At 49.0% G+C, this 22,382-nt stretch overlaps 2 protein-coding genes across 3 annotated transcripts in view; one reads left to right on the plus strand and one right to left on the minus strand.

Annotated features, from left to right (window-relative positions):
• NHLRC2 (NHL repeat containing 2) overlaps positions 1-10,932 on the minus strand; it is a 37,231-nt gene extending 26,299 nt beyond the window's left edge. The window contains exon 1 of one of the 2 annotated variants that reach the window (XM_077257949.1): positions 10,653-10,932. In XM_077257949.1, coding sequence (XP_077114064.1) covers positions 10,653-10,815 — 163 coding nt within the window. In that variant the 5' untranslated portion in view covers positions 10,816-10,932. The remainder of the gene's footprint in view (positions 1-10,652) is intronic. The other variant, XM_077257950.1, reaches the window with a different exon arrangement.
• Positions 10,933-11,198: 266 nt separating this feature from the next.
• On the plus strand, positions 11,199-21,424 carry DCLRE1A (DNA cross-link repair 1A). The gene is made up of 10 exons (XM_077257951.1): positions 11,199-11,326; positions 11,758-12,172; positions 14,288-15,460; positions 15,996-16,129; positions 16,806-16,924; positions 17,809-17,952; positions 18,845-18,990; positions 19,455-19,609; positions 20,035-20,176; positions 20,567-21,424. Exons 1-10 carry the CDS (start codon positions 11,267-11,269, stop codon positions 20,725-20,727), a joined length of 2,649 nt encoding a protein of 882 aa, XP_077114066.1. The 5' UTR covers positions 11,199-11,266; the 3' UTR covers positions 20,728-21,424.
• The last annotated feature ends 958 nt before the right edge of the window (positions 21,425-22,382 follow it).

Consider the following 22,382-nt stretch of genomic DNA (forward strand, 5'->3'; position numbering starts at 1 on the left):
GCACCAGCAGAATAGTGAGTGCAGCTCTGGGGTATAATACAGGAGGTAACTCAGGATCAGTAATGTAATGTATGTGCACAGTGACTGCACCAGCAGAATAGTGAGTGCAGCTCTGGAGTATAATACAGGAGGTAACTCAGGATCAGTAATGTAATGTATGTACACAGTGACTGCACCAGCAGAATAGTGAGTGCAGCTCTGGGGTATAATACAGGATGTAACTCAGGATCAGTAATGTATGTACACAGTGACTGCACCAGCAGAATAGTGAGTGCAGCTCTGGGGTATAATACAGGATGTAACTCAGGATCAGTAATGTATGTACACAGTGACTGCACCAGCAGAATAGTGAGTGCAGCTCTGGGGTATAATACAGGATGTAACTCAGGATCAGTAATGTAATGTATGTACACAGTGACTGCACCAGCAGAATAGTGAGTGCAGCTCTGGGGTATAATACAGGATGTAACTCAGGATCAGTAATGTAATGCATGTACACAGTGACTGCACCAGCAGAATAGTGAGTGTAGCTCTGGGGTATAATACAGGAGGTAACTCAGGATCAGTAATGTAATGTATGTACACAGTGACTGCACCAGCAGAATAGTGAGCGCAGCTCTGGGGTATAATACAAGATGTAACTCAGGATCAGTAATGTAATGTATGTACACAGTGACTGCACCAGCAGAATAGTGAGTGCAGCTCTGGGGTATAATACAGGAGGTAACTCAGGATCAGTAATGTAATGTATGTACACAGTGACTGCACCAGCAGAATAGTGAGTGCAGCTCTGGAGTATAATACAGGATGTAACTCAGGATCAGTAATGTAATGTATGTACACAGTGACTGCACCAGCAGAATAGTGAGTGCAGCTCTGGAGTATAATACAGGATGTAACTCAGGATCAGTAATGTAATGTATGTACACAGTGACTGCACCAGCAGAATAGTGAGTGCAGCTCTGGGGTATAATACAGGATGTAACTCAGGATCAGTAATGTAATGTATGTACACAGTGACTGCACCAGCAGAATAGTGAGTGCAGCTCTGGGGTATAATACAGGGGGTAACTCAGGATCAGTAATGTAATGTATGTACACAGTGACTGCACCAGCAGAATAGTGAGTGCAGCTCTGGGGTATAATACAGGATGTAACTCAGGATCAGTAATGTAATGTATGTACACAGTGACTACACCAGCAGAATAGTGAGCGCAGCTCTGGAGTATAATACAGGAGGTAACTCAGGATCAGTTATGTAATGTATGTACACAGTGACTGCACCAGCAGAATAGTGAGTGCAGCTCTGGAGTATAATACAGGAGGTAACTCAGGATCAGTTATGTAATGTATGTACACAGTGACTGCACCAGCAGAATAGTGAGTGCAGCTCTGGGGTATAATACAGGAGGTAACTCAGGATCAGTAATGTAATGTATGTACACAGTGACTGCACCAGCAGAATAGTGAGTGCAGCTCTGGGGTATAATACAGGATGTAACTCAGGATAAGTAATGTAATGTATGTACACAGTGACTGCACCAGCAGAATAGTGAGTGCAGCTCTGGAGTATAATACAGGATGTAACTCAGGATCAGTAATGTAATGTATGTACACAGTGACTGCACCAGCAGAATAGTGAGTGCAGCTCTGGGGTATAATACAGGATGTAACTCAGGATCAGTAATGTAATGTATGTACACAGTGACTGCACCAGCAGAATAGTGAGTGCAGCTCTGGGGTATAATACAGGAGGTAACTCAGGATCAGTTATGTAATGTATGTACACAGTGATTGCACCAGTAGAATAGTGAGTGCAGCTCTGGAGTATAATACAGAATGTAACTCAGGATCAGTAATGTAATGTAGGTACACAGTGACTGCACCAGCAGAATAGTGAGTGCAGCTCTGGAGTATAATACAGGATGTAACTCAGGATCAGTAATGTATGTACACAGTGACTGCACCAGCAGAATAGTGAGTGCAGCTCTGGGGTATAATACAGGATGTAGCTCAGGATCAGTAATGTAATGTATGTACACAGTGACTGCACCAGCAGAATAATGAGTGCAGCTCTGGAGTATACAGGATGTAGCTCAGGATCAGTAATGTAATGTATGTACACAGTGACTGCACCAGCAGAATAGTGAGTGCAGCTCTGGGGTATAATACAGGAGGTAACTCAGGATCAGTTATGTAATGTATGTACACAGTGACTGCACCAGCAGAATAGTGAGTGCAGCTCTGGAGTATAATACAGGATGTAACTCAGGATCAGTAATGTAATGTATGTACACAGTGACTGCACCAGCAGAATAGTGAGTGCAGCTCTGGAGTATAATACAGGATGTAACTCAGGATCAGTAATGTAATGTATGTACACAGTGACTGCACCAGCAGAATAGTGAGTGCAGCTCTGGGGTATAATACAGGAGGTAACTCAGGATCAGTTATGTAATGTATGTACACAGTGACTGCACCAGCAGAATAGTGAGTGCAGCTCTGGGGTATAATACAGGAGGTAACTCAGGATCAGTAATGTAATGTATGTACACAGTGACTGCACCAGCAGAATAGTGAGTGCAGCTCTGGAGTATAATACAGGATGTAACTCAGGATCAGTAATGTAATGTATGTACACAGTGACTGCACCAGCAGAATAGTGAGTGCAGCTCTGGAGTATAATACAGGATGTAACTCAGGATCAGTAATGTAATGTATGTACACAGTGACTGCACCAGCAGAATAGTGAGTGCAGCTCTGGGGTATAATACAGGATGTAACTCAGGATCAGTAATGTAATGTATGTACACAGTGACTGCACCAGCAGAATAGTGAGTGCAGCTCTGGGGTATAATACAGGGGGTAACTCAGGATCAGTAATGTAATGTATGTACACAGTGACTGCACCAGCAGAATAGTGAGTGCAGCTCTGGGGTATAATACAGGAGGTAACTCAGGATCAGTTATGTAATGTATGTACACAGTGACTGCACCAGCAGAATAGTGAGTGCAGCTCTGGGGTATAATACAGGATGTAACTCAGGATCAGTAATGTAATGTATGTACACAGTGACTACACCAGCAGAATAGTGAGCGCAGCTCTGGAGTATAATACAGGAGGTAACTCAGGATCAGTTATGTAATGTATGTACACAGTGACTGCACCAGCAGAATAGTGAGTGCAGCTCTGGAGTATAATACAGGAGGTAACTCAGGATCAGTTATGTAATGTATGTACACAGTGACTGCACCAGCAGAATAGTGAGTGCAGCTCTGGGGTATAATACAGGAGGTAACTCAGGATCAGTAATGTAATGTATGTACACAGTGACTGCACCAGCAGAATAGTGAGTGCAGCTCTGGGGTATAATACAGGATGTAACTCAGGATAAGTAATGTAATGTATGTACACAGTGACTGCACCAGCAGAATAGTGAGTGCAGCTCTGGAGTATAATACAGGATGTAACTCAGGATCAGTAATGTAATGTATGTACACAGTGACTGCACCAGCAGAATAGTGAGTGCAGCTCTGGGGTATAATACAGGATGTAACTCAGGATCAGTAATGTAATGTATGTACACAGTGACTGCACCAGCAGAATAGTGAGTGCAGCTCTGGGGTATAATACAGGAGGTAACTCAGGATCAGTTATGTAATGTATGTACACAGTGATTGCACCAGTAGAATAGTGAGTGCAGCTCTGGAGTATAATACAGAATGTAACTCAGGATCAGTAATGTAATGTAGGTACACAGTGACTGCACCAGCAGAATAGTGAGTGCAGCTCTGGAGTATAATACAGGATGTAACTCAGGATCAGTAATGTATGTACACAGTGACTGCACCAGCAGAATAGTGAGTGCAGCTCTGGGGTATAATACAGGATGTAGCTCAGGATCAGTAATGTAATGTATGTACACAGTGACTGCACCAGCAGAATAATGAGTGCAGCTCTGGAGTATACAGGATGTAGCTCAGGATCAGTAATGTAATGTATGTACACAGTGACTGCACCAGCAGAATAGTGAGTGCAGCTCTGGGGTATAATACAGGAGGTAACTCAGGATCAGTTATGTAATGTATGTACACAGTGACTGCACCAGCAGAATAGTGAGTGCAGCTCTGGGGTATAATACAGGATGTAACTCACGATCAGTAATGTAATGTATGTACACAGTGACTGCACCAGCAGAATAGTGAGTGCAGCTCTGGAGTATACAGGATGTAGCTCAGGATCAGTAATGTAATGTATGTACACAGTGACTGCACCAGCAGAATAGTGAGTGCAGCTCTGGGGTATAATACAGGAGGTAACTCAGGATCAGTTATGTAATGTATGTACACAGTGACTGCACCAGCAGAATAGTGAGTGCAGCTCTGTAGTATAATACAGGAGCTAACTCAGGATCAGTAATGTAATGTACACAGTGACTGCACCAGCAGAATAGTGAGTGCAGCTCTGGAGTATAATACAGGATGTAACTCAGGATCAGTAATGTAATGTATGTACACGGTGACTGCACCAGCAGAATAGTGAGTGCAGCTCTGGAGTATAATACAGGATGTCACTCAGGATCAGTAATGTAATGTATGTACACAGTGACTGCACCAGCAGAATAGTGAGTGCAGCTCTGTAGTATAATACAGGAGCTAACTCAGGATCAGTAATGTAATGTACACAGTGACTGCACCAGCAGAATAGTAAGTGCAGCTCTGGAGTATAATACAGGATGTAACTCAGGATCAGTAATGTAATGTATGTACACAGTGACTGCACCAGCAGATTAGTGAGTGCAGCTCTGGAGTATAATACAGGATGTAACTCAGGATCAGTAATGTAATGTGTGTACACAGTGACTGCACCAGCAGAATAGTGAGTGCAGCTCTGGAGTATAATACAGGATGTAACTCAGGATCAGTAATGTAATGTGTGTACACAGTGACTGCACCAGCAGAATAGTGAGTGCAGCTCTGGAGTATAATACAGGATGTAACTCAGGATCAGTAATGTAATGTATGTACACAGTGACTGCACCAGCAGAATAGTGAGTGCAGCTCTGGAGTATAATACAGGATGTAACTCAGGATCAGTAATGTATGTACACAGTGACTGTACCAGCAGAATAGTGAGTGCAGCTCTGGAGTATAATACAGGATGTAACTCAGGATCAGTAATGTAATGTATGTACACAGTGACTGCACCAGCAGAATAGTGAGTGCAGCTCTGGAGTATAATACAGGATGTCACTCAGGATCAGTAATGTAATGTATGTACACAGTGACTGCACCAGCAGAATAGTGAGTGCAGCTCTGTAGTATAATACAGGATGTAACTCAGGATCAGTAATGTAATGTATGTGTGCAGTGACTCCACTCTTCCCCATCACCTGTGACTGATATTACTGAGAAGAGGAAGAAACAGCAGCAACTCAGCCATGAAGTGCAAACCCTGTAATGTTACAGAGTTGGGGGCTGAGTGCTGAGGAGCAAAAAACTTACCGCCACTCTGCTGACCCCATTCCTGCAGAGTCCAGACCTCCTCAGGTATCAGCACAAACACTGCACCCCCACTGGGAGCTCATGGCCGAGAAGCTGAATGCAGCCGTACATCACCCAGCACAATTCCAGGCATCGGATGGAGTGGTGTAAAGCCGCCACCACTAGACTCTGGAGGAGACGGGTTCTGTGCAGTGACGGATCGCACTTCTCTATCTGCATCTGATGGAGGAGTCTAGATTTGGTGATACCTTGAGGACGTTACCCCCTGACTGCACTGTGCCCCTGTACAGATGGTGGAGGAGGATAGTGCTATGTGCTGTTATCTACTGATGGACGTTACCCCCTGACTGCACTGTGCCCCCTGTACAGATGGTGGAGGAGGATAGTACTAAGTGCTGTTATCAGGGTCTGCTGATACCTGGAGGACGTTCCCCCCTGACTGCACTGTGCCCCTGTACAGATGGTGGAGGAGGATAGTGCTATGTGCGGTTATCAGGGTCTGCTGATACCTGGAGGACGTTCCCCCCTGACTGCACTGTGCCCCTGTACAGATGGTGGAGGAGGATAGTGCTATGTGCTGTTATCTACTGATGGACGTTCCCCCCTGACTGCACTGTGCCCCCTGTACAGATGGTGGAGGAGGATAGTACTAAGTGCTGTTATCAGGGTCTGCTGATTCCTGGAGGACGTTCCCCCCTGACTGCACTGTACAGATGGTGGAGGAGGATAGTGCTATGTGCTGTTATCAGGGTCTGCTGATTCCTGGAGGACGTTCCCCCCTGACTGCACTGTGCCCCTGTACAGATGGTGGAGGGGGATGGTGCTATGGGCTGTTATCAGGGTCTGCTGATTCCTGGAGGACGTTCCCCCCTGACTGCACTGTACAGATGGTGGAGGAGGATGGTGCTGTGTGCTGTTATCAGGGTCTGCTGATGGACGTTCCCCCCTGACTGCACTGTGCCCCCTGTACAGATGGTGGAGGAGGATGGTGCTATGAGCTGTTATCAGGGTCTGCTGATTCCTGGAGGACGTTACCCCCTGACTGCACTGTGCCCCCTGTACAGTTGGTGGAGGAGGATGGTGCTATGTGCTGTTATCAGGGTCTGCTGATACCTGGAGGACGTTACCCCCTGACTGCACTGTGCCCCCTGTACAGTTGGTGGAGGAGGATGGTGCTATGTGCTGTTATCAGGGTCTGCTGATTCCTGGAGGATGTTCCCCCCTGACTGCACTGTATAGATGGTGGAGGAGGATAATGCTATGTACTGTTATCTGCTGACTCCTGGAGGACGTTCCCCCCTGACTGCACTGTGCCCCTGTACAGATGGTGGAGGAGGATGGTGCTATGAGCTGTTATCAGGGTCTGCTGATTCCTGGAGGACGTTACCCCCTGACTGCACTGTGCCCCTGTACAGATGGTGGAGGAGGATAGTGCTAAGTGCTGTTATCAGGGTCTGCTGATACCTGGAGGACGTTCCCCCCTGACTGCACTGTACAGATGGTGGAGGAGGATGGTGCTATGTGCTGTTATCAGGGTCTGCTGATGGACGTTACCCCCTGACTGCACTGTACAGATGGTGGAGGAGGATGGTGCTGTGTGCTGTTATCAGGGTCTGCTGCTGGACGTTCCCCCCTGACTGCACTGTGCCCCCTGTACAGATGGTGGAGGAGGATGGTGCCATGTGCTGTTATCGGGGTCGGCTGATACCTGGAGGACGTTCCCCCTGACTGCACTGTGCCCCTGTACAGATGGTGGAGGAGGATAGTGCTATGTGCTGTTATCAGGGTCTGCTGATACCTGGAGGACGTTACCCCCTGACTGCACTGTGCCCCCTGTACAGTTGGTGGAGGAGGATGGTGCTATGTGCTGTTATCAGGGTCTGCTGATTCCGGGAGGATGTTCCCCCCTGACTGCACTGTACAGATGGTGGAGGAGGATAGTGCTATGTGCTGTTATCTGCTGACTCCTGGAGGACGTTCCCCCCTGACTGCACTGTGCCCCCTGTACAGTTGGTGGAGGAGGATGGTGCTATGTGCTGTTATCAGGGTCTGCTGATGGACGTTACTCCCTGACTGCACTGTACAGATGGTGGAGGAGGATGGTGCTGTGTGCTGTTATCAGGGTCTGCTGATGGATGTTCCCCCCTGACTGCACTGTGCCCCCTGTACAGATGGTGGAGGATAGTGCTGTTATCAGGGTCTGCGGATTCCTGGAGGATGTTCCCCCCTGACTGCACTGTGCCCCTGTACAGATGGTGGAGGAGGATGGTGCCATGTGCTGTTATCAGGGTCGGCTGATACCTGGAGGACGTTCCCCCTGACTGCACTGTACAGATGGTGGAGAAGGATAGTGCTATGTGCTGTTATCAGGGTCTGCCGATACCTGGAGGACGTTCCCCCCTGACTGCACTGTACAGATGGTGGAGGAGGATAGTGCTATGTGCTGTTATCAGGGTCTGCTGATTCCTGGAGGACGTTCCCCCCTGACTGCACTGTGCCCCTGTACAGATGGTGGAGGGGGATGGTGCTATGGGCTGTTATCAGGGTCTGCTGATTCCTGGAGGACGTTCCCCCCCTGACTGCACTGTACAGATGGTGGAGGAGGATGGTGCTGTGTGCTGTTATCAGGGTCTGCTGATGGACGTTCCCCCCTGACTGCACTGTGCCCCCTGTACAGATGGTGGAGGATAGTGCTGTTATCAGGGTCTGCGGATTCCTGGAGGATGTTCCCCCCTGACTGCACTGTGCCCCTGTACAGATGGTGGAGGAGGATGGTGCCATGTGCTGTTATCAGGGTCTGCTGATTCCTGGAGGATGTTCCCCCTGACTGCACTGTACAGATGGTGGAGGAGGATAGTGCTATGTGCTGTTATCAGGGTCTGCTGATTCCTGGAGGACGTTCCCCCCTGACTGCACTGTACAGATGGTGGAGGAGGATAGTGCTATGTGCTGTTATCAGGGTCTGCTGATTCCTGGAGGACGTTCCCCCCTGACTGCACTGTACAGATGGTGGAGGAGGATGGTGCTGTGTGCTGTTATCAGGGTCTGCTGATGGACGTTCCCCCCTGACTGCACTGTGCCCCCTGTACAGATGGTGGAGGAGGATGGTGCCATGTGCTGTTATCGGGGTCGGCTGATACCTGGAGGACGTTCCCCCTGACTGCACTGTGCCCCTGTACAGATGGTGGAGGAGGATAGTGCTATGTGCTGTTATGAGGGTCTGCTGATTCCTGGAGGACGTCACCCCCTGACTGCACTGTACAGTTGGTGGAGGAGGATAATGCTATGTGCTGTTATCTGCTGACTCCTGTAGGACGTTCCCCCCTGACTGCACTGTGCGCCTGTACAGATGGTGGAGGAGGATGGTGCTAAGTGCTGTTATCAGGGTCTGCTGATACCTGGAGGACGTTCCCCCCTGACTGCACTGTACAGATGGTGGAGGAGGATGGTGCTATGTGCTGTTATCAGGGTCTGCTGATGGACATTCCCCCCTGACTGCACTGTGCCCCCTGTACAGATGGTGGAGGAGGATGGTGCCATGTGCTGTTATCGGGGTCGGCTGATACCTGGAGGACGTTCCCCCTGACTGCACTGTGCCCCCTGTACAGTTGGTGGAGGAGGATGGTGCTATGTGCTGTTATCAGGGTCTGCTGATTCCGGGAGGATGTTCCCCCCTGACTGCACTGTACAGATGGTGGAGGAGGATAGTGCTATGTGCTGTTATCTGCTGACTCCTGGAGGACGTTCCCCCCTGACTGCACTGTGCCCCCTGTACAGTTGGTGGAGGAGGATGGTGCTATGTGCTGTTATCAGGGTCTGCTGATGGACGTTACCCCCTGACTGCACTGTACAGATGGTGGAGGAGGATGGTGCTGTGTGCTGTTATCAGGGTCTGCTGATGGATGTTCCCCCCTGACTGCACTGTGCCCCCTGTACAGATGGTGGAGGATAGTGCTGTTATCAGGGTCTGCGGATTCCTGGAGGATGTTCCCCCTGACTGCACTGTGCCCCTGTACAGATGGTGGAGGAGGATGGTGCCATGTGCTGTTATCGGGGTCGGCTGATACCTGGAGGACGTTCCCCCTGACTGCACTGTACAGATGGTGGAGGAGGATGGTGCTGTGTGCTGTTATCAGGGTCTGCTGATGGATGTTCCCCCCTGACTGCACTGTGCCCCTGTACAGATGGTGGAGGAGGATGGTGCCATGTGCTGTTATCGGGGTCGGCTGATACCTGGAGGACGTTACCCCCTGACTGCACTGTACAGATGGTGGAGGAGGATGGTGCCATGTGCTGTTATCGGGGTCGGCTGATACCTGGAGGACGTTACCCCCTGACTGCACTGTACAGATGGTGGAGGAGGATAGTGCTATGTGCTGTTATCTACTGATGGACGTTACCCCCTGACTGCACTGTACAGTTGGTGGAGGAGGATGGTGCCATGTGCTGTTATCAGGGTCTGCTGATGGACGTCCCCCCTGACTGCACTGTGCCCCCGTACAGATGGTGGAGGAGGATAGTGCTATGTGCTGTTATGAGGGTCTGCTGATACCTGGAGGACGTTACCCCCTGACTGCACTGTGCCCCCGTACAGATGGTGGAGGAGGATAGTGCTATGTGCTGTTATGAGGGTCTGCTGATACCTGGAGGACGTTACCCCCTGACTGCACTGTGCCCCCGTACAGATGGTGGAGGAGGATACGGCTATGTGCTGTTATCAGGGTCTGCTGATACCTGGAGGACGTTCCCCCCTGACTGCACTGTACAGATGGTGGAGGAGGATGGTGCTATGTGCTGATACCTGGAGGACGTTCCCCCCTGACTGCACTGTACAGATGATGGAGGAGGATAGTGCCATGTGCTGTTATCAGGGTCTGCTGATGGACGTCCCCCCCTGACTGCACTGTGCCCCCGTACAGATGGTGGAGGAGGATGGTGCTATGTGCTGATACCTGGAGGACGTTCCCCCCTGACTGCACTGTACAGATGGTGGAGGAGGATGGTGCTATGTGCTGTGACCTCTGTGCGGCTGATTGATGACACTACAGTGAGGTCCGGCCTTTACACAGTGATGGGGCAGAATCTCCACACAGCCCCACATGTGAGATCCTATAACTACACCCTCAGTTCTGCCGGCAGCTCGGTACCTGGGGCGAAGTCTGGCGCTCGGAGCGCCGCCGCCCGGCCATTCACGCTCTGCAGATACTCCAGCACCAGCCGCTGCCGCTCCTCCTCAGACTCCGCCTCCTGCAGGGCGCCCTCCAGCGGGCTCTGTAACTCCAGCAAATCGTGCAGGCTGCAGGCTGCCATCTTGCTCCACCTCTTATGATTGACAGCAGTATGCGTTACCAGGCAACAGCAGCTTCGTGTATGACGTCACATTCCCATCCGCCTATTCGCGCCTCCACTTTCAGTTTAACCCTTTACAATTCCTAGAAATCAGCAGCATAAAATCTGTATCAGTACTTCACAGCATATGCACGTTTTATTATCATTATTTATGTAGTAAAAACTGTTTTATTTTCACTCTTGTGGCGAATGTGCGGACAACATTAATAGATGTACTTTGCAGGACTTATTTTGTATTCTGTTTGTATAGATTCGACACTGTCAAATTATTGTAAAAGTGTAAAAAAAAAAATCAGTGCTAAAATTAATAATCGAATTTGTTAAATCGAAGAAACGAGTAAAAGCTTAGATCATATTCAAAGGAGAAAGATAAGATTATTATTCCCGTTATGTGAGGAAAGTGCAGCCGCGGATGTGCAGGCGGAGACGGGGAGGCCGGGAAAAGAGCGCGGAGAGCACGGAGCAGCGGAGGGTAATGGTGGGGGAGACCCCGCGGGACTGTGGGGCCCCGGGAGGAGCCAGACTGAGAACAGTCATACTTATCTCTATGACAGGGGTCTCGGCCAATGCACGTGAACGGGGGCGAGAAAGAGAAGTAGTTCTCCCATTAATCTGTGGAAAACTCCTCGATCTTAGAACTTTCCCCCATGAAATACTCTCTAGAGCTGAGGGTTTGTTACAGTTGTCATCCCTCAGTCCACATCCCGGACTCCTGACGGATGGATGTCACCTGCGCTGACACATTGCAGCAAACTCTCAGCGCAGGAGGGAGATTTCCTGCGTTTACCTCAGCGTTTGGCCTGATACATTGTAACAAACCCTCTGCGTAGCCTTTATGGGGCGTCGTCCTCTGGGCGTGCTGCCATTTCCTCTTCCTGAACGTTTTCCTTCTCGTTTTCTCAGCATCAAGCAATGTCCGACAATGAAGATGATATTTGGGATTATAAGTCCCTCCAGAAACCCAGAGATGGAGTCGTGGACAAAGCGGGAAGTCAGAAACCAGCGAGAAAGTCGGGGTCCCAGGCTAAAAGAGGGAGTAACAGGGGGAGACATGCCCCAAAGAAAGCGAAGAACGCCCTCCCCTCACCGCAGCCGGCCCCGGAGCTGACCGTGCAGGGGCCGGGCTCTCAGGACGCCGTACCCTCTACACCCAAAAGAGGAAAAGCTGAAAGTGTAAAGACCCCGACGCCCGAGACCCCTCAAAACAGACACAGCGGCCATTGTCCCAGCTGCCAGATGCCGTTCTCTATATTACTGGTACAGACGCCGCGGTGGCACGTCAGCGAATGCTTGGACGCCCCGTCCACCGCACAGACAGGTACACCAGACGCCTTTTACCTTTCTAATCTTAAAGGGATGATCAAAAACCAGCGTTACTGCAGTGTCAGGATAAGCCCAAACCCGTCAGTCTGCGTGCACAGGGGACGCGTTACACCACCCGCAGCAAAGCCCGCAGGGGTCACCCTGCATTTCACACTTTGGTCCCCGGTTTCCCACAAATTTCACTTTTTGTATTGTACAAAGTGGAAATTTCAATGTATTTGACACAAGACTCAGAATTTCTACACTTAGCTCCGCAGGAAACACATGACGGGCGCATTCCCCCGAGCGCGTCACTGGTGGCATCCATGAGGAATCGGCCATATCCCACTGATCTATCGAGGCAGAATACTGGGCTCTAGTCAGCAGAAGGGGGCACGAAGTCTCAAGGCGGTGTGTAAGCAGGACCTTAACCCCTTCCTGACATAGGACACAAATATATATGTCCTATGTAGGTGCAGGATACGGAGGGACTAAGCCCGCTGCTTACATGGCGGCTTCCAGATGTGTCATATAGCAGCAGCAGACGGAGCGAGCTCCAATCACTGCTGGTTAACCATTTAGATGCTGCAGTCAGTCTCCGACAGATGCACATAAATGGTTGTGATCAGGTCCTCGTCATGCCGCTGGGTTATCACGGCAGTAGGAGGCCCCTGTCGCCCCATCTTTGTACTACCATGAAGCCCAGGTGCTTAGAAGATTATGTTTACTACATACTGCAATACTGAAGTATATAGAAAGTCTCAGGTCCCTTGGAGGACTAAAAAAAGTAAAAAGGTGAAAGCTAATAAAAATGCAAAAAAAGAAAATAATGAATCACCGCCCCCTCCCCCACACTTATTCCCGGTTTAAAAACAAATTAAAAGGATTACAAACAACAAACTTGTTATTGCAATGTCCAAGAAATATAAAGGCAAATAATCTAGATTATGAACTCTGTAAAAAGAAAACATAAATCCTAGAATTGGAGTTTGTCATTTCACTTTCTCCAAAAATTGAATAAAAACGTATTAAAGTGATGCCAAAATAGTATGAATGAAAACATCAGCTCGTCTTCTCATGTAGAGCACTACGGAATCAATGGTGCTGTAAAAATAAATAATAATAATGCAAAAAAAAAAAAATGGCAGCAACCTACGGGTCTCAGAAAATGACGCCGTAAATCAATTTCTTAACCATTAAAATAATAAAGGAAACTATATAAATTTGGTGTCGCAGTGATGGCACCATAGTGATATATATAATAAAACCTGGCACTCAACTTTTTAAAGGTGATTTTTTTTATTCCAAGCGCAAGTGCTGTTACTGCACTTCCGCTTGGAATAAAAAAAATCACCTTTAAAAAGTTGAGTGCCAGGTTTTATTATATCTATCACTAAGGTTTTGGAACCTACCTGGGCACCATTATATAGAGCTGTGCACACGTTTATTTTGATGCAGTGATCGCACCGACCCGGAGAATCAGGTCATGAGTTAATTTTTACCACACAATGAACGCCGTGAACATAACTCCGAGTGGATTTATATATGGTTTTTTTCACCATTTTGCTGCCACTTGGATTTTTCTCCCATTTTTTAGTAAGTTTCATCGTAAAATGAGCGAAAGTCATTCAAAGCTGGTCCGGCAAAAAGACAAACCCCCATACGTTTGCGTAGGCGGAAACCTAAAAAAAAAAATTATGGCTCTTGGAAGAAGAAGGGGTGCTAATCTGGTTGGGAAAAGGTTAATGGGGGCCACTGGGGTATAACATAGAGGTCATTAGTGTGTGATCTGTGGAGTTATGATATTTCCCTATAACATCCAGAATAAAGGAGCCCCTTCATTACAGGGTTTGGTACGTATTAATGAGACCCCGTATTGGGTTCTGCAGTGGGGGAGTGGCGTCACTATTGAATTCTGAGAAAAGTTTGGTCTCTACACCGCTTTCACCTCCAGAGGAGCCATACCCGTATTCTGTCCTCCGGGCAGCGTGTACCAGGGAGGCTATGGGCCATCTCAGCCGTATCCATTGCCACATTAGCAGTGGGGTTGGTAAAGGAGGGCAGCGTTGTGCTGGGGGGATAACATGGCTCCGGTCCTTTCTGATGGGTGGTCTTTCTGTTCTCTTTGCAGAATGCCCCGATGGTTTTTGCTGCTCGTCCTCTTTTCCTTCTCACTACAAGCGATATTCCCATTTCCTGCTGGCGCAGAGCCGGGCCGTGGATCAGCTTTCGATCTCGCCTCCCTGCACCCCTGATCCGACACTACATGGAGCCGATAAATCCAGTGTTTCCAATAGTTTAATTCCCTCAATCTCTAAGGAGGTGACAAAGCTGAACTTGCCCAAGTCCCAGTCTCCCTCCAGCTCCCAGGAGTCGGCGAGGAGGACGTCGCTGGATGTCTGGCTCTCCTCACCATCCAAAGCCTCTCAGGAAACCGCCAACCACATCACTGCCGACAGGTGTTACCCTGTGCCCCTGAGAGACCCCGAGGTATGTGACCGCGCCATTTCCTACTCCCCACTCGTCAGCGATCTGGAGCTCTTCAGTGATGATGAGGGCGACGGTCCAACCTCAGGAAGGACACCCCGTATCATCCGATCGCCTATGAACAACACTAAAGCAGTAGAAAACCCCCCACAGTGCAATGCTAGTTATCAGCCCCCTCGCCACGATAATGGGGGCAGCGCCTCTGTGAGTACTCGTTCTGGTGAGGATTATTGGTCTCGGTGCAGCACACCTGTGTCAGGTGTCAGGGAATGGCCCCCGGAGCAGCTGTATCCAGCGGGTGCGGCCGACCTCAGCTCTGATGAGCAGCTCCTCATAGATCTCATTAAGACCGAGGAAGTCGCAGCCTCTGCAGTGAACTCTCAGCCTCGTGTACCGATCCCCCATCCACAGCGCACAGTACAGGCCGAGCCTCCGACGTCACAATCCCAGGAAAGATTCACCCAGGGGTCTCAGGCCATGGCATCCGTGTCCTCCTCAAAAGCCAAGAAGCAGATGGACCTCGGGGTTTTCTTTGGTTTGAAACCTAAAGTGGTGAAAGCAGCGGCCGAGGTGAAGGTGCCTCTAAAAATGAAAAGTCTGAACGCTGGCGCCTCGCAGAGCGAGAAACCGCAGCGGAAGAGAAAGGCGACGAGTTCTCTTGGTGACGCAGGCGGAGAGGTGGGGAACGTCCATGAGATCCCAGTACTGTCAGCGACCGAAACGCAAAAGAGAGGCGGAAAGAGGTTCCGACAAAACTCCACCACGGAGCAAGGGGGGAGGGGAAGGAAGCAATGTCCGTTCTACAAGAAAATCCCAGGTGAGTGCTCACACGAGTTACATGTCCTGTCCTCTTACCTCAGTGCTGGTGGTCATGTGTGAGTCCTAGGAATAATGGTGCTGAGGTTTCTGATCTTCACCCATTGGTGTAAATATAGAAAATCCTGCAATATATTCCCTGCAGCGCGTGAATGAGGCCGAGTCGTAAGAGTGGTGGAATAACTGCTCAGTGATGCCAACTTGTCCATTTCTTTGCCTTGTGCCGCTTTATGTTCCTGTTTGGTCAGCGCACAACCTGACCCATCCGAGAGGTCTGCCATGAGGCAGTGCTGTGACCTTGTCTCGCGCAGTCCCCGGGGGCTTGCTCTTAAGGTTCTTACTGTGAGATGTGGCAGTCAGGGGTTGTGCTTGTCTGAGGAGATGGTGTCGGACGTCCCTTTACCAAAGTGGCAGCCGCAGGTTTTCTGGCCGCCATGTTAGGGGGCTCCTGTGCCCTCCGGGCTGATGTTGCGTCCGCTGTGTTCTCGGCTGACTCTCGCTGGTCTCTGATTTCCCTTTTTATCGTTTTCTCTTAGGCACTGGATTTGCTGTGGACGCTTTCCAGTACGGGGAGATAGATGGCTGCTCTGCGTATTTCCTCACCCACTTTCACTCCGACCACTATGGCGGCCTCACAAAGAAATTCCGCTTCCCTATTTATTGCAGTAAGGTACGGGCCCCTGGTCTCTGCTCCTCAGAAATATCTGGTCTTTATGCAGAAGATAAGACCTCGGCTGCGGAGTCTGTCACTCCCACTCTCTTCTGTGGTAACGTGTCTTCACCTGCTCGGATGTCTCTAGCGACATTTCCTGTGCCCGGCACGTAAATGCCAGATATTCCCATTTAAGCAAAGCTCCAGCTTCCTTTAGGTTTATTGATAAATTCCTTGCTAATCTCAAGATCTCTGCTTGCTGCCAACATGAGTATCCAAAGGCTGAAAACCTGTCCTGACCAATGCTAACACAGCTGCAGTGCTTTCTGCAATGTATCGGAGCAGATCTCTGTAAGTTGCAGACCTCTGTTTACATTGCAGTCTGACCGTTGCGTTGTGTTTGTCACTGGATCTGGGTTTTCTAGTCTTTGGCTGTTCCAATATGCAGCAGACTCCATCCTGCTGATTGTGCTGGTCTAGTGTCAGGCATGCAGCCCCGACCATCCCGTCTAGTGTGGAGGATCTGTACACTGTCCGTGCAGGACGGCACAGCTGTTATAACCTGTCATTGCTGCTCTACTCCCTCTGTCCAGTCGCCTCCAGCCTCTTCGGGAGCTGATGTAACCTGTCCTCCGCTGTATACATGTCTGCGGGATATCGATGTGCCGACTGTCATTGCTCTCGTCTTTTCCAGATCACGGGGAACCTGGTGCAGACTAAGCTGCGAGTAGAGAAGGAATTCATCACCTGCTTACCCATGTACACGGAGTGCCTGGTGAACGGCATCAAAGTGGTGCTGCTGGACGCCAACCAGTACGTATCCTCCATGAATGGCGCAGCACTGACGCTCAGCAACCAACAACCATTTACTGTTTCCTGCTGTAACCTGGTTGTAAATCAGAGAAAATGGTAAAACCTGTCGGCTCTTCCCGCTGACCACGTAAGGGGTTGTCAGGTCTGCAGTCACATAGTGACAGTGACTGCAGACTTGTGAATCCTCACCGCTAAGAACTGAAGCTACTGTGAGTGCCCGCCACAGGGAAACAATACAAATTATTACACAATGACCCTCAGAGTTTTCACCTTTATGGGTGTAAACTGGATGAAAGTCCAAACTGCACAGGATCCCGGCACCTGATGACCCAGAGGTTTCCAGCTCTGGTAGAAATTACCTAGAAATAAACATACAGAAAAATGTAATTTAGAAACACTTTATAATAAGAACGATTTTATCAGGATGATAAATGTATATCTCCAGGTATCACAGAAAATGAGAATAAATGTTTGAACTTAAACATCTGCAAGTAATAAAGTTTTGACACTTTCTAATAGACTGTGCTGGGCATATCGACTATTGTTATCGGTGAATAAGAAACATTCATCAGTGATCTGATACTTCTCACAGCTGAGGGCTTGTTACAATGGCATCTAGTCTAGATAATGCTCTGTGATGCTGATACATATTACCTGCAGTGATACATTGTAACAAATAGGACAGGAGAGGTTTATTCACTTTAGGTGATTGGTGTAGACAGAAGCAAATCCTCAGCTGTGAGAAGTCTCATTACAGCATGGGCTCCTGGTTGTGGAGCTCTGATCTTACTGCATCTCATGGAGAGCGAGGCGTGCACATAGACGGGCACCGCTGATCCTCTCCTTCCTAAATAACCCTTCTGTTGTTTCTGCCTCTATCACAGCTGCCCGGGGGCCGTTCTGCTGCTTTTTATTCTCCCTAATGGAACCACAATATTACATACAGGAGACTTCCGTGCAGAAACCTCGATGGAAAGGTATCCCGCGCTGCTTGGGAGGAAGATCCACACCTTGTACCTGGACACCACGTAAGACCACATATGTCTGTATAAAAGGAGGATACAATGACCCAGATGTGTGTATGTAGAATTAACTTATATACTCCAGAGCTGCACTCACTATTCTGCTGGTGCAGTCACTGTGTACATACATTACATTACTGATCCTGAGTTACACCCTGTATTATACCCCAGAGCTGCACTCACTATTCTGCTGGTGCAGTCACTGTGTACATACATTACATTACTGATCCTGAGTTACATCCTGTATTATACCCCAGAGCTGCACTCTCTATTCAGCTGGTGCAGTCGCTGTGTACATACATTACATTACTGATCCTGTGTTATATCCTGTATTATACTCTAGAGCTGCACTCACTATTCTGCTGGTGCAGTCACTGTGTACATACATTACATTACTGATCCTGAGTTACATCCTGTATTATACCCCAGAGCTGCACTCACTATTCTGCTGGTGCAGTCACTGTGTACATACATTACATTACTGATCCTGAGTTACATCCTGTATTATACTCCAGAGCTGAACTCACTATTCTGCTGGTGCAGTCACTGTGTACATACATTACATTAGTGATCCTGAGTTACATCCTGTATTATACTCCAGAGCTGGACTCACTATTCTGCTGGTGCAGTCACTGTGTACATACATTACTGATCCTGAGTTACATCCTGTATTATACTGCAGAGCTGCACTCACTATTCTGCTGGTGCAGTCACTGTGTACATACATTACATTACTGATCCTGAGTTACATGCTGTATTATACTCCAGAGCTGCACTCACTATTCTGCTGGTGCAGTCACTGTGCACATACATGACTTGCCCTGTATTATTCTCCAGAGCTGCGTGCGTTTGTTTTCTCGGCCATCCTCCTTACTTTGTCCTGTCCTCCCCCTCGCAGGTACTGTAGCCCGGAGTACACCTTCCCTCCGCAGCAGGAGACGGTGCAGTTTGCCGTGAACGCAGCCTTTGAAATGGTGACGTTACATCCTCGGACTCTGGTGGTCTGCGGAACGTATTCTATTGGCAAGGAGAAGGTGTTTTTGGGTAAATATATATAACTTTTTCCTTCTGGTTTGCATATTACTTGGTGACTGTACGGAGCTGCCCAGAGTATTTCGGGGTCTCCTCTGTTCTCGCTGGGTGCACTTAGTCGGGCTGTCAGGAGATGCCTCTTCATTACAGGAATGCTCTGCTGGGTGTCGATCGCCTCCGGTTCTCCCAGCAGCAGAGTGTGAGATTACAGAGAGTGAAGTGCGTCCGCAGAGCACGTGATCCGGGTATACAGCAGCGAGGCCGCAGTGCAGGACAATCCCTCTCATGCTTCGCTTTGTACCCGGCCTCTGGCATTAAACCTCCGGCATTGTTATACGGCTTCTTGCAGGCACCATGTGGACGGAGCGGGGGTCCATGTGCATCACAGCTTTTCTTTTGGGACGTGGGGTCCCCAATCATCATACATCTATAATCTACAGTCTTTATTTCTTGGCGTTTTTCTCTCCTGTTTGCAGCCATTGCTGATGTTTTGGGCTGTAAGGTTTCCATGTCCCAAGACAAGTATAAGACGATGCAGTGTCTGGAGTCGGCGGAGATCCGAGCCCTGGTGACCACGGACTGGCACAGCACCGTGCTGCACGTCCTTCCCATGATGCAGGTGAACTTCAAGGTAAGATTCTGCGCTGCTTCGGTGAGGACTTGTGTATTTAGGGCTTAGTACAGATCGCACTGTGCCCCTAAATGTCTCATAAGAACGAATGCTCCATTTCCCATGAATGGTAATGCGGCCCTCGCTCCCTCACTACTCGGGGGTCTGGTAGGTGCCAACACCTGCAGCGGCTGCATTATGGGGGGCTTCATGTGAGATGTTACACGTACATCACTGATCTGGAGGGATTGTCCTCTAATACGGCCCCTTCCCAAATGTTGACATTCTATTTTACACCGGTGACGTCAGCGTTTAGGGTGGGTGGTCCGGCAGCCGATGACATCTTTAACTAAAGTCTGCTCCATCTGCATGAAAACCGTGCCTCAACCTGAGCACCATCAACCTTCTCTGGTTTTTATTTTTATTTATTTTTTTATTGCTTGCAGGGTCTCGCCGCCCACCTCAACAAGTTCTCTGGGAAATATGACCGTGTCTTGGCTTTCAAGCCAACAGGATGGACGTATTCTGATGGCTGCAGTTCGGTGGCCGAGATCAGACCGGAGATCCGAGGGAAGATTACTATGTATGGTATGTATGAGGCCGTACTGCCAACACCCCGGCCTTTCTACGTGTGTACGGGACAATATAACGTTTTTTTATCACATCACCGTAGGGGGCCTGCAGGGACCTGAATTCTACAGATCTGACTCCTAGGAGCCACCACTAGGGGGAGCTCAAGGTGAGTGTAGGGAGCTCCCCCTAGTGATGACTCCATTGTCCTGCAGATCACTGGATCGCCTGTTGTGACTGCGACACCGGACTGATCACCATATAGTGACCGATGTCTGTGCGGGCTCTTATACAGGGTCAGGAGATGTAATGTAGGGAGATTGGGGCGGACGTCGCAGTCCGGGTGTATACGTGGCCTATGACTGACTGTGATGGGTCTTATGTGTGATCTCCGCTGCTTCCCCGCAGGGATCCCGTACAGTGAACACAGCAGCTTCTCCGAGATGAAGAGATTCGTGCAATTTATAAAACCGCAGAAAATCATCCCGACCGTCAATGTGGGGAGCTGGAAATCCCGCACGGCCATGGAGAGATATTTTGCTGAATGGCTGTCGGAGAGTAAGAAGTGAGAGCCGGTTCTGCAGGGTCCGGATGTCTCCTATATGGACTGTGTGCTGTTCTGGCCGGACCGCGCAGACCCCGATCTCCTAACTACATGTGACCTGAAGGGGTCTGCAGGGATGTGGGACCGTAATCTACGCAAATTTCTAGCAGGCTTTCAGCTTCACTTCCGCACCGAGATCTTTGCTTGCTGTCAGTGAACGGGAACATTATTTATCTGCAGAGATCCTGACCATGGTAGAAGCGGAGTCTGCTGGAGTCACAGCACTTACCGTCATTGTATGAATGTGATGGAGGAAGAGCAGGAACAGAGACCGGATGCATCACAGCCCACCTCTCCCTGAGACCACCGGAGGCTGAGCGCCCCGCAGAGGCACAAGCCCGGGCTGCACTCGTCAGTGTATGGAGGAGCCCCGGCTGCGCGATGTCTCTGCCGCTGAGTCTCGCTGCACTTATTTTTTTTAACGGTGCTCTTGTTTTAATCTTTTTGGACCTTTTGCAAAACTACAAGGGCATGCTGGGAGTTGTAGTTTTGCAAACCACTATCTCACAGCGTGGGACCTGCCGCCATCTTTGTCTGGTGTTTGTGTTTTAATGTAATTAAATTATGTTATCTAATGGGAAACGTGCAAAAATATATAACAGAACTCTCTTGTGAGGTCGTCTGGGGGATTTTTAACTAAAAAATAAAATTCTTAAAAAATTTTTTTCCGTTTTCTATTGGTGTAATCCATAATGGATAATGTGGCGTTCTGTGTGCTGAGCCTTCTATGTTCTCAACATTCGGTGCTGATATCAAATCTTTATACTTCAGAGCTCTGAATTCTCAACGTAGACATGAGAAAATACAGTCACCACTAGGGGGAGCTCACTGCATGCAGATTTATACAGCCACCAGTAGGGGGAGCTCACTGCATGCAGATTTCTACAGTCACCACTAGGGGGAGCTCACTACATACAGATTAATATAGTCATCACTAGGGGGAGCCCACTCCATGCAGGTTTATACAGCCACCAGTAGGGGGAGCTCACTACATACAGATTTATACAACGACCACTAGAGGGAGCTGACTACATGCAGATTTATACAGACACCACTAGGAGGAGATCACTACATACAGATTAATACAGTCACCACTAGGGGGAGCCCACTCCATGCAGGTTTATACAGCCACCAATAGGGGGCGCTCACTACATACAGATTTATACAGTTGCTGCTAGTCATCTCAGAGGGTGGAGGGGTGCGCATTTATTCCTACATCCCAGATTCTGTCAGTGACAACTGCATAGTCTGACACTGATAGATAAACTATGATTTACTAAGACTCGGAGGAATGGGAGAGCGCGCCCCCAGAAAAGACTAAAAAAACTCCCAGTTGGTCTGCAAGCAGAGATTTCACATTCTGCACTCTGAAAAAACAAATGTGAATGTGTCTGCAATGGTAAGATGCTGTGAAAAACAGAACACAGAATCTGGGGAGCTCAGGGATTGGTCGGGGTGTGAATGTGGCCTTAAGAGTTGTACGTTTGATGTTTTATGCAAATTTGGGCTTTCCATATGCCATAAAATTAAATGATTTTGTGACCAGGCCTGATTTATGGCTGAAAAACCTGCAAATTATCACAGATAACTGGGAGCGTGATGTCCTGGAGCAGAAGGCAT

This window comes from Ranitomeya variabilis, chromosome 4 (genome assembly GCF_051348905.1).
Source record: "Ranitomeya variabilis isolate aRanVar5 chromosome 4, aRanVar5.hap1, whole genome shotgun sequence".
Lineage (NCBI taxonomy): Eukaryota > Metazoa > Chordata > Amphibia > Anura > Dendrobatidae > Ranitomeya > Ranitomeya variabilis.